The sequence below is a fragment of the Bufo bufo genome, chromosome 2, assembly GCF_905171765.1.
Source record: "Bufo bufo chromosome 2, aBufBuf1.1, whole genome shotgun sequence".
Taxonomy (NCBI): Eukaryota; Metazoa; Chordata; class Amphibia; order Anura; family Bufonidae; genus Bufo; species Bufo bufo.
The window spans coordinates 62396050-62412493 of NC_053390.1; the positions used below are offsets into that span (position 1 = coordinate 62396050).

Consider the following 16444-nt stretch of genomic DNA (forward strand, 5'->3'; position numbering starts at 1 on the left):
GTGCAGCAGGACCACGACCTCAAACATACAGCCAATGTCAGGGGTTTTCTAAGATTTTACTACTGATTACTATCCTCAGAATAGATCACCAGCATCTGATCGGTGGGGCGCTGACACCCAGGACCCCCTGCTGATCCTCCTGTGTGTTCCAGCTTTCCCTAGGCCTGTGACGACATGTTCATCGATCATGTGGCCTAGGAGTAGCTCAGCCCTATTGAAGTGAATGGGGCTGAGTGCGTTACCAAGCACAACAATGTACGGCGCTGTGCTTGGTAAGCACAGAGAAAGCTGTGGCACTCACAGGAGTGCTGGAGCCTTCTCAAACAGCTTATCAGAGGGGGTCTCGGGTATCGGACCCCCACCGATCAGTAAAATCCCAGAAAACCCCTTTAAAGAGGAGCTGTCACCTCTCCTGACATGTCTGTTTTATAAGCCACTTGAATTCCCCATGTAATAACAATTCCAGAGCATCTATTCCCAGGACTCTACATTGTACCATTCCTCTCTTATTCCTGCTAGAAATGTATGGATAAAGGTGCAGATGGATGTTACCAGTTGGGGTTGTGTTCCTGCACAGTCTGCCACGGGCATTGATTAGATAGTGTCAAACTGTGCAGGGACACAACCTCAGCTGGTAACATCCATCTGTACCTATATCCATTAACTTCTAGCAAGATTAGTAGAGGAATGGCACAACACAGAGTCATAAGAGTAGAAGATGCAGAATTTGTATTACCTGGGGACTGCAAATGGCTACTAAAACAGACATGTCAGGAGAGGTGACAGCTGCTCTTTAAGAACTTTGGCCCCCACAGAACCCTGATCTCAACATCATGGAGTCTGTCTGGGATTCCATGAAGAGACAGAAGGATTTGAGCAAGCCTACATCCACAGAGGATCTGTGGTTAGTTCTCCGAGATGTCTGAAACAACCTCCCTGCAGAGTTCCTTCAAAAACTGTCTGCAAGTGAAGGCAAAATTTGTCACACCAAATATTGACTTGATTTACATTTCTCTTTATTTTCATTTACTTTGCGTTTTGTTAATTGATAAAATATATTATTATTATTATTATTATTTAACATTTCAAGTTTTAAACGTGTTCTTACTTTGCAGCATGTGTTGCACACCTGTCACTAGTCTGGGTCTTTGTCCTCCAATCTCCCATCAGCTCCTCATGTCAAGAGTAATGGCCCCATGAGGGAACCTTCCTCAGAAACCTCGCCCCCTCTCCACCCACCTACCTGTCAGCTCTCATTTCCCTTCCTTGTCATCAGTTTTTGAGCGGTCTGTTCCGATTTGTTCCCTCCTGTTGATGCTGATGGATAATCAGCCCACGCTGCGGTACGCCATACTCCTACCTTTCTATTACACCAGGGAGTATTGGCCTCCTGTCCTGGTTTGACTCTAATGTACCAGAAGGCGAGTCTTGGTTGCCTTGGCCATTTACTGCTTTAAATTAAAATAACATTTAAAAGAAAAGAAAACGGCAGGCCTTCATATGATATCACTGATCTCAATGTAGATGACGTAAAATGCTCTGAACAAAGCAGTCAAGAATAGGTTTGGTGTGACCCTCTGCAGCTGCAATGCTCTTCATCAGGACAGCACAGAGTACAGACAGTCGCTCGGTAGAGTGAAGACCCCCCCCCCAAACAGATCCCCATATCCTAACTGTGACATGGAGGACAGCAAATATCCTGTAAAAGTCATATAGGACTACCCACCATTCCATTATCCATGTCCTGTCACTTACCCATACTTCCCGAACAGAGACACTGTGGTCCCCCCCACAGGAACCGCTTTTCCAGGTCCATAGACGTCCCATATAGTGAGGGCCACTTGTGCACTTCTTGGTAGGTCAGCGTACTTCACCGGGAGCTTCAGCCATTCATTCCAGCTGAAAGAAAGCAAACTTTATTTATAAGGAAAACAATTACATTTTGGGAAATCTTCCCCGTATCGAGGTTGTAGTACAGATCCCTTCATATGATAAGACCCTCCGAGATCAACTGCTTCTGATGGAGGAAGCCCGATACTCCTGGTAAAGGAACCCTGGATATTAATCATTGATTAGGGGAGGGGGGCAAGTGCACAGAATAACAAAAGGAGAATACTCACCTTACCAATCCCCTTTAACTCTTCATACTTCCCTGGTCCCGCTCTGTTTGCCGGCTCCAGCGATGACGCGGCATCTCAATCCCTGGCTGTAGCGGTCATATGACGACCCCAAGGCTTGTGACTGGCTACAGATTCTATACGTCTTTCCAACAGGACATCACTGGGACATGGTGAACAGAGAATGGCAGTGGACCAGCGAGGCGGCCGAGGGCTGTAAAGGTGTGGATTACTCCTATTCTTGCTTTCTAGCATTCTAAGCGGTTTTAAACCAGCAAGCTATTCACTACTTCTCCTCCATCGCTCTGTTGCTTCTTTTCAAAGTCTAAAATTGGGAACGGATAGAGCGGGCAGATGCTGGTGTGCGACATCACCAGCGGTGCCCACCTTCTCTATTTACCTACACCGTGCTGATGTCTATTTACTTGAGTCAACTGAAAAAAGGAGATGGCGGTACAAAAATGAGGTCTACATGTGAGGTGTGTATTTACCAGGTTTAACATTGCTCCCCCTTCGCTGTTTATTCCCTGGTCACCCACTGTGCGGGGAACTTCAGGGTGACCCGTATTCCCTGCACAGCAGGTGGCCGGGGAGGGCAACGTGGAAGGGGACAAAGGGCTACAGCTAGTGGGGCTTTCCCTTCATTCTCAGGAATCCTAGGGATACACTATGCGGGTCATTTACAGAGACTTTAAGTCAGGTTTTTGGCATATAAAAGGTCCAGCTTCACGGCGACAGGTGTGGCGCAACAAAAAAAGGGTACAGCTACATGGCAACATTTGACTTCTTCGTGCAACTTTTCAGCGACACGCGTGGCCACCTAGACCCCAAGCGTTGCAAAATTAGCGCAAATGACTTTTTGCAACTTATTTATGTTTCATATGTTCTTGCTACTTTTGAAAAAAATGGGTGAAGCTTAAAGGGGTTGTGCAAGAATAGGGAGGGGGGTTGGCACTCCCCCATTCTGCCAGACCTACAAAGGGAAGTTGACATACCTGCTTCCTGGTGCCAGCTTCTGGCTCCTCCACTAGACTCCATCGATGTCAAAGTCCACTTTGACTTTGCCGCAGCCAATCCCAGGCCTATCTGTCATGACACAAGAGGAGCTGAACACCACCGCAGCCTGTGATGGGCTGTGCCAATGTCAAACCGGATTTTGACATGAATGGAGCCCAGCGGAGCATCACAGGCCTGCAGAAGAAGTTGGCGCTGGGAAGTAGGGAAGTCATGTTCCCTTTGCAGGTTCGGCACGGGGTAGGGCCCAGCCAGTATGCATGTTTTGCGAACTGCAAAAACGGCAACGGTCATGTGCATGAGCCCTTAATCCCATGTTCATATGTGCCCGCATTGCTGAGAAAAAAAAGGTTTTAATGTGTGCAAGGGAGCCTCTAGGAGCAACGGAGGCGTTGCCGTTACACCTAAAGGCTCCGCTCTCTCTGCAACTGCCACGCCCTCTGCACTTTAATTACCAGGGCCAGACGGTGTAAATGTGATCACTGCCTGCTTCTGTCAATTAAAGGTGGGTTCACACTAGCTTTAGGGATTCCGTTATGGCTTTCCATTATAACATGGTTATAACGGAAAATAACGGAATCCATAAGAAGGAAGGACGGGTCCGTTCTTCTGCCCATAGACTTGTATTATGACGGAATGCAAAACGGAAGCCTTTAAAAGGCATTCCGTTTGCTTTCCGTCCTAATAGAAGTCTATGGGAATCAAAACGGATCCGTCTGGGTCCCGTTATGCAAGACGGAAAACAAAGTCCTGTCGACAGGGCTTTGTTTTCCGTCTTGCATGGCGGGACCCAGACGGATCCGTTATGCTTTCCCATAGACTTCTATTAGGACGGAAAGCAAACGGAATGCCTTTTAAAGGCTTCCGTTTTGCATTCCGTCATAATACAAGTCTATGGGCAGAAGAACGGACCCGTCCTTCCTTCTTATGGATTCCGTTATAACCATGTTAAGGCTAGTGTGAACGCACCCTAAACTGCAGAGGATTCGGCGGTTACAGAGAAAGCAGTTTCTAGGTGTAATGGTGACGCCCCCGTTGCTCCTAGAGCCTCATTTGCATATAATAAAACATCATGTTTATCAGAAATGCAGGCACATATGAACATGGGACCAACACAGATGCCTACAGCTGCCAAGTGCACATGTAACAGGTCAGACGGTGTCATAGGGGCAAAACTGCTGACAGATGGGTCACCGGGAAACTCACTGATAAACCAAGCACGTTAGGACCAACTCCGCGGAATGTAATGACTCCTTTCACTCAACGATTTGTTGCTTGAATTTGAATAGAAAGTACTTTTAATCCATATGCAAATTAATATATGCAAATGAGTTAAGTGCACTGGGCCAAGTCAATGGCACCTCCCGTTTCCTTCGTCAGCCCCTCACTATCCTTGATTGACAGGGGTCCAGGGTCCTATACAGTCTTGTCTTCTGGCCCGGTCAATGAAGGAGAGGGGAAGGCTTTGAACAACAATCCGCTCCCCTGACAAAACGGTTTTTGGAAAGAGGCCATCATTGGAAAACGGAGAGCGAGAGAACATCATCTAGAGATACACGTTTGGTCAATGAAAGAAAAAGAAAGGCCGATGACTCCACGGTAAGATTTATCGCCCCTTTTAATAGCGAGTGGCGTGCTATCCAAAATATCCTTCGATAACACTGGGCAGTAAGTCGGCTAGAAGTCTTTCCATGATCCTGTCATCCTATCCACAAATGACATGGAAGAAATCACGAAATGTACATGAGCAATTGACAAGCAGCCATTAGACAGAGGATACATCAAGAGGGATATTTGGGAGGAGAGGCCCTAAATGGGGATCATGTGCGGCCTGCAAATATAGGATTCGTTCCACCACTTTTTGGGACTCCTCTAAAGAAAAAGAATGTAAAATTGTAGACAATATCACCTGTAAAAGGGAAGCTGCGATAGATTTGATCCCCTGCCCCTGTCACCTAATTTATATTGGGATGAGCGGAAGACGTGTCCTAGAACAGGTCAACGGGATTCAAGCTGCATCTGAGGTCCTTGAAAAGGATGCCGATGGTCTACCATCTTTTCCCCGCCACTTTCGTAAGTACCAGGTTTAAAAGTGAGAGGTATGTAAGACTAGGATCCAGGGGTGGGGGCATTAGGCGAATGGATGGTATTGTCCGATACAATCCTCCCAAGGGGTCTTAGTGAATGCAATGGTTTCAAATCCTTTTTGTAAAAGAGTGAATTTTAATATATCATTTGTTTTTATTTTATGTGTAATTTTTTGGTATTGATTTTTTTAGATTCTCTTGTGTTCTTTGCACATCTACTTTCACACTCCATCGTGGATCTGCACAGACGGATCCGTTCACATAATACAACCGCGTGCATCCGTTCACAGCGGATCCGTTTGTATTATCTGTAACATAGCCAAGACGGATCCGTCTTGAACACCATTGAGAGTCAACGGAGGACGGATCCGTTTTCTCTTGTGCCAGATTGTGTCATAGAAAACTGATCCGTCCCAATTGACTTACATTGTGTGCCAGGACGGATCCGTTTGGCTCAGTTTCGTCAGACGGACACCAAAACTCTGCAAGCAGCGTTTTGGTGTCCGCCTCCAGAGCGGAATGGAGACTGAATGGAGACAAACTGATGCATTCTGAGCCGATCCTTATCCATTCAGAATGCATTGGGGCAAAACTGATCCGTTTTGGACCGCTGACGAGAGCCCGGAACGGATCTCACAAACGGAAAGCCAAAACGCCAGTGTGAAAGTGGTCTATGGCGGATGAGTCATGTTGATTTTATGGATGAAGACAAACAAGCATTGAAAGTAAAAGAAGAAAGAAAAAAATAAAGAAGGAGATGAAACATGTGGTTTTATTACATCATGTGACACTTTTGGACTGACATGGGGTCTGTTAGTTTTGATGTATTGTGTGCAGTGATGGCCAGTGGGGGCCTTCATCGGGCTGTTCTCGGAACTGCCTGCTCCCGGTGACCGCATGTGTTTCAGAGCGGCTCGCGGCGCAGGCACAGGTAAGGACTTACCACTGCATCGCCGGACTTGGGAGTGAAGATGGCAGATGGCATGTGTTCGTCGCGAACACTGCGAGATGGCCATCACTAATTGTGTGTGTGATCTCCGTAAGGGGGCACTTTATTAAGTATGTGGGATTGCATTTCATCCATCTGTTGGTTGATGGATGGATTTCACTCCCACATATTTGTGTTTTATAATAATTTTTGGTATTTTTAATTTCTTATAAATACCTTTTTTTATGACATTTTTTTATTAAAAAAATCATTTTTGTTTAGGTTTTTTGACCGGCTGGTATTACACATTAGGACTTTGAGATATCCTTTTTTTTACATCTCCCTATACTTCACGATTGAGTTTTTTCTGAGATGAATTTTTGCACTTTATTGTGTGTATTGTGCAGTGCATACATTATATGGATTTATACTTCACATATTGATTGGCACTTTATTATATATATGTACATTGTGGGGGAATATTGCTCTTGTTTTTGAGCTTTTATAGACTTCTATCACACATTTTAATCACGGTGTATTTAATCATGGCGCTTACATAATAATGTGCCACCTTGTAATTACATATCATGTTTAGTCTGTTTGTTGATTGATTAATATATGGAGCGATCGGTAATGAGTATATTGTTATGTATACACGACTCATGTGGGTGAAGAACCTATATCGAACTATTGGGAATATGGCTTCTTAACAGTTACCTGTATTTTGATTATGGAGTTTGTCACCCACCGTAATTCTGTAGTAGAGTTACATCACATGACTGCGTGTTCCGCTTTTGATCACATGACTTTACAATCACATGATCACATCTAGACGCAGCCCGGTACATGCGCTGTATGACCTCATCTGGATGCGCTCCGTCACACGTGACTTTATGTGCCGCACATGCGCGGCAGTTACGTGGGGACGCGCTGAGAGATGAGGATCAGCCATCATGACGGAGTCGCGCTATTAATGGTGTGTTTCAGGGGATTATTTATTGAGTACCCGCCTTTTGCCTCTATATATATATATACCCCTATTTTATTTAAATAATCACCTCCTGACGAAGCCTGAGGGGCGAAACACGTGTCGAGGTGCCAGTACGTGGGGTGACATCATGTCTGTGGGTAGGTTGCTGTACCCTGATATGGGCTTCTCTTCCTTAGTGGTTGTGTATTATCTATGTATTCAGCTGGAGGTAGAGTATTATTCAGAGCCTTGTATATTATCTATGTACTCAGCTCGATATATCTGTCCTGGACTTAGGCCACTTTCACGCTGGCGTTTTGGCTTTCCGTTTGTGAGATCCGTTCAGGGCTCTCGTCAGCGGTCCAAAAAGGATCAGTTTTGCCCTAATGCATTCTGAATGGAAAAGGATCCGCTCAGAATGCATCAGTTTGCCTCCGATCAGTCTCCATTCTGCTTGCAGCGTTTTGGTGTCCGTCTGACGAAACTGAGGATCCGTCCTGGCACACAATGTAAGTCAATGGGGACGGATCCGTTTTCTATGACACCATCTGGCACAATAGAAAACGGATCCGTCTTGGCTATGTTAAAGATAATACAAACGGATCCGCACCAAACGCGAGTGTGAAAGTAGCTTTATTGGAGTATTATTTATGTTATATCTGATTTGGGCTTATGCTGCCCCGGTGGAGTGCAATAAGTAGGGCTTCTGGGATTTTCTATGCACCCAGCATTGTATATGGAGCTTGATAGATTTGTCTTTGACCTATACCCGGTCATTATGACATGAAGTGCTTTAGGCCTCATGCACACGACAGTATTTTTTCACGGTTCCGTTGTTCTGTGATCCGTTTCCGTTTTTGTTTCCGTGTGTCTTCCTTGATTTTTGGAGGATCACCAGACATGAAGGAAAGTGAAAAAAAAATCGAAGTCAAGTTTGCCTTGCAAATGATAGGAAAAAAACGGACGCGGACGCGCATGACAATCTTGTGTGCCTCCGTGTTTTTTCACGGACCCATTGACTTGAATGGGTCCGCGAACCGTTGTCCGTGAAAAAAAAATAGGACAGGTCCTATTTTTTGGACGGACTGGAAACACGGATCACGGATGCGCATGACAAACGGTGCATTATCCGAGTTTTCAATGGACCCATTGAAAGTCAATGGGTCTGCAGAAAATCACGGAAAACGGAACAACGGACACGGAACACAACAACGGTCGTGTGCATGAGGCCTTATCCGTTTATTGTGCCTCATGTCATTTTTTCTGTATCATTTTTCGTCATGCCGTTCTCTCCTATTATTTATATCAGGGATGCTGAACCTGCGGCCCTCCAGCTGTTGTAAAACTACAACTCCCACCATGCCCTTCTGTAAGCTGATAGCTGTAGGCTGTCCAGGAATGATGGGCGTTGTAGTTTAGCAACAGCTGGAGGGCCGCAGGTTGAGCATGCCTGATTTATATTATAGTAAAAGAATATTATATATTTTATAGTTATAGTCCCATCGATCCTTTCTTTTGGTTAAGGCTGGCAGAGGAGGCAGGAGTAGCAAAGGTGCACAGAGCATCTCGGGCCTGACCTCAGTGCACTTAACTGATAATTTGCACACGGATTAAAAGGTACTTTCTTCCAGACTAAGGCCTCATGCACACGATCGTTGTTTTGGTCCGCATCCGAGCCGCAGTTTTTGCGGCTTGGATGCGGACCCGTTCACTTCAATGTGGCCGCAAAAGATGCGGACAGCACTCCGTGTGCTGTCCGCATCCGTTGCTCTGTTCCCCGGTCCGCAAAAAATATATAACCTGTCCTATTCTTGTCCGTTTTGCAGACAAGAATAGGCAGTTATATCAATGGCTGTGCGTGCCATTCAGCAAATTGTGGAACGCACACGGACGCCATCCGTGTTTTGCGGACCGCAAAACACACAACAGACGTGTGCATGAGGCCTAAAGCTACAAATATCGCCAAGTGAAAGGTATCATTACATTCAGCTGAGCGAGCCCTACAAGACATTGGGGCACATTTATTAAGACCGGTGCTTTAGAAGCCGGTCTTAATAAGCCCCTGCGCTGGCGGTGGTTCCGCCGAAGTTATGAAGAGCGCCAGTTCTAAATGTACAGTCGTGGCCAAAAGTTTTTGAGAATTACATAAATATTGGAAATTGGAAAAGTTGCTGCTTAAGTTTTTATAATAGCAATTTGCATATACTCCAGAATGTTATGAAGAGTGATCAGATGAATTGCATAGTCCTTCTTTGCCATGAAAATTAAGTTAATCCCAAAAAAAACCTTTCCACTGCTTTTCATTGCTGTCATTAAAGGACCTGCTGAGATCATTTCAGTAATCGTCTTGTTAACTCAGGTGAGAATGTTGACGAGCACAAGGCTGGAGATCATTATGTCAGGCTGATTGGGTTAAAATGGCAGACTTGACATGTTAAAAGGAGGGTGATGCTTGAAATCATTGTTCTTCCATTGTTAACCATGGTGACCTGCAAAGAAACGCGTGCAGCCATCATTGCGTTGCATAAAAATGGCTTCACATGCAAGGATATTGTGGCTACTAAGATTGCACCTCAATCAACAATTTATAGGATCATCAAGAACTTCAAGGAAAGAGGTTCAATTCTTGTTAAGAAGGCTTCAGGGCGTCCAAGAAAGTCCAGCAAGCACCAGGATCGTCTCCTAAAGAGGATTCAGCTGTGGGATCGGAGTGCCACCAGTGCAGAGCTTGCTCAGGAATGGCAGCAGGCAGGTGTGAGCGCATCTGCACGCACAGTGAGGAGAAGACTTTTGGAAGATGGCCTGGTGACAAGAAGGGCAGCAAAGAAGCCACTTCTCTCCAAAAAAAACATCAGGGACAGATTGATCTTCTGCAGAAAGTATGGTGAATGGACTGCTGAGGACTGGGGCAAAGTCATATTCTCTGATGAAGCCTCTTTCCGATTGTTTGGGGCATCTGGAAAAAGGCTTGTCCGGAGAAGAAAAGGTGAGCGCTACCATCAGTCCTGTGTCATGCCAACAGTAAAGCATCCTGAGACCATTCATGTGTGGGGTTGCTTCTCATCCAAGGGAGTGGGCTCACTCACAATTTTGCCCAAAAACACAGCCATGAATAAAGAATGAAACCAAAACACCCTTCAACAGCAACTTCTTCCAACAATCCAACAACAGTTTGGGGAAGAACAATGCATTTTCCAGCACGATGGAGCACCGTGCCATAAGGCAAAAGTGATAACTAAGTGGCTCGGGGACCAAAACGTTGACATTTTGGGTCCATGGCCTGGAAACTCCCCAGATCTTAATCCCATTGAGAACTTGTGGTCAATCCTCAAGAGCCGGGTGGACAAACAAAAACCCACTAATTCTGACAAACTCCAAGAAGTGATTATGAAAGAATGGGTTGCTATCAGTCAGGAATTGGCCCAGAAGTTGATTGAGAGCATGCCCAGTCGAATTGCAGAGGTCCTGAAAAAGAAGGGCCAACACTGCAAATACTGACTCTTTGCATAAATGTCATGTAATTGTCGATAAAAGCCTTTGAAACGTATGAAGTGCGTGTAATTATATTTCACTACATCACAGAAACAACTGAAACAAAGATCTAAAAGCAGTTTAGCAGCAAATTTTGTGAAAAGTAATATTTGTGTCATTCTCAAAACTTTTGGCCACGACTGTAAGACAGCTTCCGAGCCTGTTTTACATTTAGAACATTTTCTGCGCTTAGAACAGGCGTAGAAAATGATGAATGAGCCTGGCCCCTTCCCCGCCCATAATTTTAGACATGGCGTGAGAGGGGAAAAGTCGCAGATTGTGGCGCAACTAACCGTTGTGCCCCCATCGGCCCCTGAAATACGCCTAATATAGGTGTATTTCAGTATAATAAATGACCCCCATTGCGCCTGGTGTAACAGAGAATTTCCTGGGGACTGACTCCCTTTAGATACAGAACATTAGTTGCTGCTCTTCAGTCTTATGAGTTTCGTCCACGTGATTATGATCCGATACGGATATACATCATCCGCCGAGGCATCGCACGACTCCATCATGTGAGCGGAGGAAGGGAGGTTAACAAAGGTTCCCTGTGTATGAAGCCAGTCTATAGAATGCAATTACAGGCCTTTATCCTGGCATCTGACTAAATCCCATAGAACATCTGATAGTCCGGAAGCTATTAGGGGCCGCATTAAAGGGATTTTACTGAATACAGTAACTTTCCTCACAGGAGCAAAATTATCAAGCAATGTAGATTACCAGACGGTGACAGAAATGGAGCCCCTCTGACATCAGGGTCCCACGCAGGACTTACTTCCATCGGGTGCTGAATGCCTTGTATGACGTCCTCACCGGAAGGGCTAATGGTTTCCCTTCTGCATAGACCTGACAGGTGACGTAGAGATCAGAACACGTGTCCTGGTACAGCCCGGAGAACTTCAGCATGGGGTCCTCCAGCACCGCCTTGTAGCTCCGCTGCTCCCGCTTCCCCTCCAGGCTTCCTCTGAGGATAAAGGGAAAATAACAGCACAGTTCAGGATCTGACAGCCAAAAACATCAAGGATGGTGCAGGGAAAACAGGCAGCGCTGTGCGGGCACGCTGGAGGCAGACGACATGCTGGGTGAGGGGCCGCGGGTGATATGCTGGGTGAGGGGCGGCGGGTGATATGCTGGGTTGGGAAGCAAAGGGTCACATGCCGGGTGAGGGGCAGGGGAGGAATGTTGGTGGAGTGAGTGTCAGTCTATGTGAGAGGTTCTGGGTGAAATGCTTGGATGGCAGCGGGTGACTTGTGGGGTGCAGGGGGTGACATGTTTAGTGAGGGGCAGTAGGTGACATGTTGGGTGAGGGGCAGCGGGTCAGATGCTGGGTGAGGGGCATCGGTTGACGTGCTGCGTGAGGGGAGGTAGATCACATGCTAGGCGAGAGGCGATGGGTCACAGGCCGGGGGAAAGGAAGCAGGTCACATGCCGGGTGAGGGGCGGCGGGTAACATGCCGGGTGAGGGGCGGCGGGTCACATGCTGGGTGAGGGGCGGCGGGTAACATGCTGGGTGAGGGATAGCGGGTGGCATACTGGGTGACAAGCGGCTAGTGACATGCTGGGTGACAGGAGGCAGCTGACAGGTGACATGCTGGGTGACAGGTGACAGGAGGCAGGTGACATGCTGGGTGAGAGATGATGGGTGACGGGGGTAACTCACATCTTGAGCTGCACACTGATGTCCAGGTCGCAGCTGTACACATAGTAGAACCTGTCGGCCTCCCCCATGCCTGCAACTGATGGTACAGTCTCCTCCCGGCTCTATGACAGGAAACTACAATAACAACAACACAGGAACCCGGTGTGACCCGGAGCCGTTCTCTCATTGGCTGCACGGTGTCAAGTACTTCCGCAATCTCTCCCGCAACCATGACAACCCGTCACACCCCTCCAATCAGAGGGAGTTAAAAAAAAAAAAAATGATGTGCCCGCGTCACTACGATGTGCCGCTGATTGGCACTTCCGGTCGGCTTTCTCTTGTGCAGTATAGGCGAATGACTGAGACGCCATGTTGTGTTTGGCACTCTCTTTATTATGGGTAGTGTCTGAATTCCCGTGCACCGTGATGTCCCAAGGCCACGTGACTTTGCAGCAGCCGCGGGATGTACTAGCAGGATAACGTCTACATCCCATAATCTCTGCTGTGAGCCGCATGGTTACTTTGGGAATGAGGCTTGGAATGTCACATGACCCTTTGACGTCACAGGGCCCTGACACCTTACGGCGCTTGGGATTTAGTGCTCTTCTAGGAAAATATAATTATTATAATTTATTTTAAATAATTTGAAGGCGCTGTAGGTATGAAATACAAAAGCGCCCATCCACTTAGCTCCATGCACCTTCCATTTATGGAGCCTGAGGTCCCATCTCCGCATTACACCACATGAATGGCCGGTATTCTTCCTGTAGCTCTGCTCAGACTAGACTTGCTAACCAGGGGACGGACTAAGTCCATCACCCTGGTAACATCACCAATCTGCCAATGTTCATTGTTAGGTTGAATACAGGTTTACACAAGGCATAGAAAGAGAAGTGCTCTATAGAGTCTAACTAACATCCAGTTTAGGCGACTTTCACACTAGTGTTTTTGTTTTCCGGTATTGAGTTCCGCCCTAGGGGCTCTATACCGGGAAAAAAACTGATCAGTTTTATCCTAATTCATTCTGAATGGAGACCATTCCGTTCAGGATGCATCAGTTCAGTCTTACGTTTTTTGGACGGAGAAAATACCACAGCATGCCGCCGTTTTCTCTCCGGCCAAAAATACTGATCACTTGCCGGATGCAGCATTAATTGACATTAGTGTATTAGTGCCGGATCCGGGATTAAGTGTTTCGGCAAAATGGATACAGCTTTCCAGTCTGCACATGTGCAGACCATTAAAAGTGAAAAAAAAAAATGACACTGGAGAGACGGATCCGTCTGACAAATGCCATCAGTTTGTGTCCGTATTGCCGGTTCGGAACTTGCCTGCCGGAATCCTCTGCCGCAAGTGTGAAAGTACTCTTACTTCTTTTAGTATTAGTTAACCCTTTGCCGTTGTCCTCTGGGGTTGTGGACATGTGTGGCGACTTCTCCATTCACCGCTGTAGAACTTATGGAAATAGCCGAGTCAGCGATCATCTATTTTCAGAACTCTCATAGTGGCGAACAGAGGGTGTCCGCACGTGCACAGTGCACTCTCCTTCACTTCAGGGCACCCTATCCTGGAGATAGGTGAGGGTCCCACCTCTGGCGATATGCCATAGATATGGAGCTGGGACAACCCCTTTTCTATCAGTTGCCAGCAGGATCCTACTTTCCTGCTCCCCGCCGCTCCGGACCTTTGCACTGGCTCCTGCATCTCCATCTTGTGGTCTGGCTTCAGTGGTCTCTTGTGAACACATCACTGCTATAGCCAGGGGTTGGCTGAAGAGGAACAGGTGACCATCCCGGGGAGGAAGAAAACAAAGCTCTGACCAGAAGATGCAGAACCAGAGGAGGAAAGTATAATCCTCTCAGTATGGGAGGCAGTCTGTCGGCAACTGTTGGAAATTATATATTCCTGGACAACCCCTTTAAGAACTAGCGGCAGAAAGGTGCAACTTAGTTTGCCCGCACCATCCAGGGTTGTCCACTGGCTCAGCCGGTATTCACATCTGGATGCCGGACAGTACAAGCCGTACAGTATATGGAATATGAGGTTCTAGAAACAGTCATGCTGTCAGAACGCTGTTTAAAGGGGTTTTCCCACTAATCTGCGCAAATGGGCTTAGTTCCTGAGATAGGAGCAGGTCCCAGAAGTGGGACCCGCACCTATCGGACATTTTGGCTGTCCCTGCCTTTGATTAGGTTAGCCCTGCCATACGCACGCTATTACCTTTAAAAGATAGAAGGGACTGTGATTCTCCTCTGCGCTTTTCATTTTTTGGGTTACTTACACGGGCGGTATATGTAAGTCATCATGTACCCAGTATCTATGTCCTATTTAAACCCACATAGGACCTACTTCAGCCCCGTGTACCCTGATGAGTCTGGGGCTTATAATAATTAGATGAAGCGCGTTGCAACACCATACACTGTTGTTTTGTTTTTGCGTTTGCTCTTTTTGGAACTACTCAATAGCAATCTATGCCCTCAAGATAGCGTGATTACGTGTAGCGGTGGGGCTGTCTAGGGCCTTGTAAATAGGGTTAGGTTCTGAACGGGGCTGCTCTTTTCAGGGCGATGACTCCGTCTTAGGAGGTCATCAGGGAATACTAGTCTGATTAGGGTGAACATAGGACCCAGTTCCCTTGTTTATTTCTGCCAGAGGTGACACTACACGAAAACAACGTCAATTGCATCAACAAGACGGAGCCACTGCTCAGAGAATCTGGCACCTTTATTTCAGAAGCACTTATTCCCCTACTACTTTTGTTTCTTAAGAACCCAAGCTGTCTGCTGAGGAGCTTGGGCTCCTCTTGAGAAGCACAAGAAGAGAAGATCCCAAGCTGTCTGAGCAGGAGCATCAGCGCTGCCGCAATAACAGTTTGCACCTTTACTGCAGTGGTAAGGCCCATTATGGGAAGAATTGTTCTCCTAAGCCAGGAAACTCGGGCTCCTAGGATTGGTAGGAGAGGCAAGCCTAGGTGAAGATGACCTAAATCCAGAACTGACTTTTCCAGTGGTTCTTTCATGCAGTAGGGTCCATTTTTCTGAACAGCTGTGGTGGAGAATCCTATTGATTCCAGAGCAGATGCATCGGACTGGCAAACCATTAGCTTGTTAGATCCAGAATCAGTGTCTTACCAGCCCTAGTATGCAAGCGCTTCAATTATTCAATAATCCCTCCAGCCAACAGTCTTTACAGCTCAACAGTAGCTATTGGAGTGAATGTCCATTTCATCTGCTCCTGCAATTGTCATTGCAAGGAATGCAACCTCGCACAAGAAAGTGGATTATACACCACTCGCAAGGGACCCTCTGAGGTGGGTGAGCAGTGCTGAAGCACTATTAGATCAGTCTGCATACAGCATTAAAGGGGTTAGCCAGTTTTCTATATGATGACCTATGCTCAGGATAGGTCAATACTATCAGATCAGTGGGTCATCAATTTAGAGAGGACTATAACCTGATCCACATTTGTGAGGATGACAAATTGAAGACACCCATTACGGCCATTGCAAATATCTCGTCATGCCCTTTGAACGCAGCAGTGTTTCAGTTGTGTTTGACGAGTTTGTCAAAGACATCTTCCATGATCTGCTCTACATCAGCATGGTGGTATATCTTGATGATATCCAATTGCAGCATTCCCTAGGGTGTATAGGACACCTTCACCGATTGGAAGGTAACATAGTTTGTGAGGCTGAAAAAAGAGTTCCAAGTTTCCTAACTTGTCTAGTCCTGCACTGTTGTATTATACTGACTTCCCATACCCGATCTCTGCCTCTTTTCTGGATTGACCCTCTGCTGCCTGCCCTGACCCCTGCCTGATCTATGTATTGACCCTCTTCTGCCTGAACTATTGCTTGACTACAGTACAGCACAAACTCTGACGATCCTGAGCTGGGTCTGTCCACCGACCATGCTCTTACCTGTCCACTTGCTGCTATACAGCAGCGTCTCTTGACCGACCTGGATAAGCAGCCTCTGAATGGAGACTACTCAGTGAGGTCGATTCTTGGTGGTTCCTGCAGCAAAGTCCAGAGTTTTGTATGTGGTAGAAGGTTGAAAAGCAGGGATCCCCCTTGACCACAATCTCAGGAGTAGTTGCAGGCCAAATCTGTGTGTCCGCACCCTCTGTGTTGCACATTAGCTATGCCTCGTTCTCCAT

At 46.7% G+C, this 16444-nt stretch overlaps 1 protein-coding gene across 1 annotated transcript in view; it reads right to left on the reverse strand.

Moving 5' to 3' along the window:
* Window positions 1–12442, reverse strand: part of PIK3C3 (phosphatidylinositol 3-kinase catalytic subunit type 3) — a 180502-nt gene extending 168060 nt beyond the window's left edge. Inside the window, exons 1-3 of the mRNA XM_040421158.1 lie at window positions 12308–12442; window positions 11423–11611; window positions 1756–1899 (exon numbers count right to left, since the gene is read on the reverse strand). Coding sequence (XP_040277092.1) covers window positions 1756–1899; window positions 11423–11611; window positions 12308–12375 — 401 coding nt within the window. The 5' untranslated portion in view covers window positions 12376–12442. The remainder of the gene's footprint in view (window positions 1–1755; window positions 1900–11422; window positions 11612–12307) is intronic.
* Between the last annotated feature and the right edge of the window lie 4002 nt (window positions 12443–16444).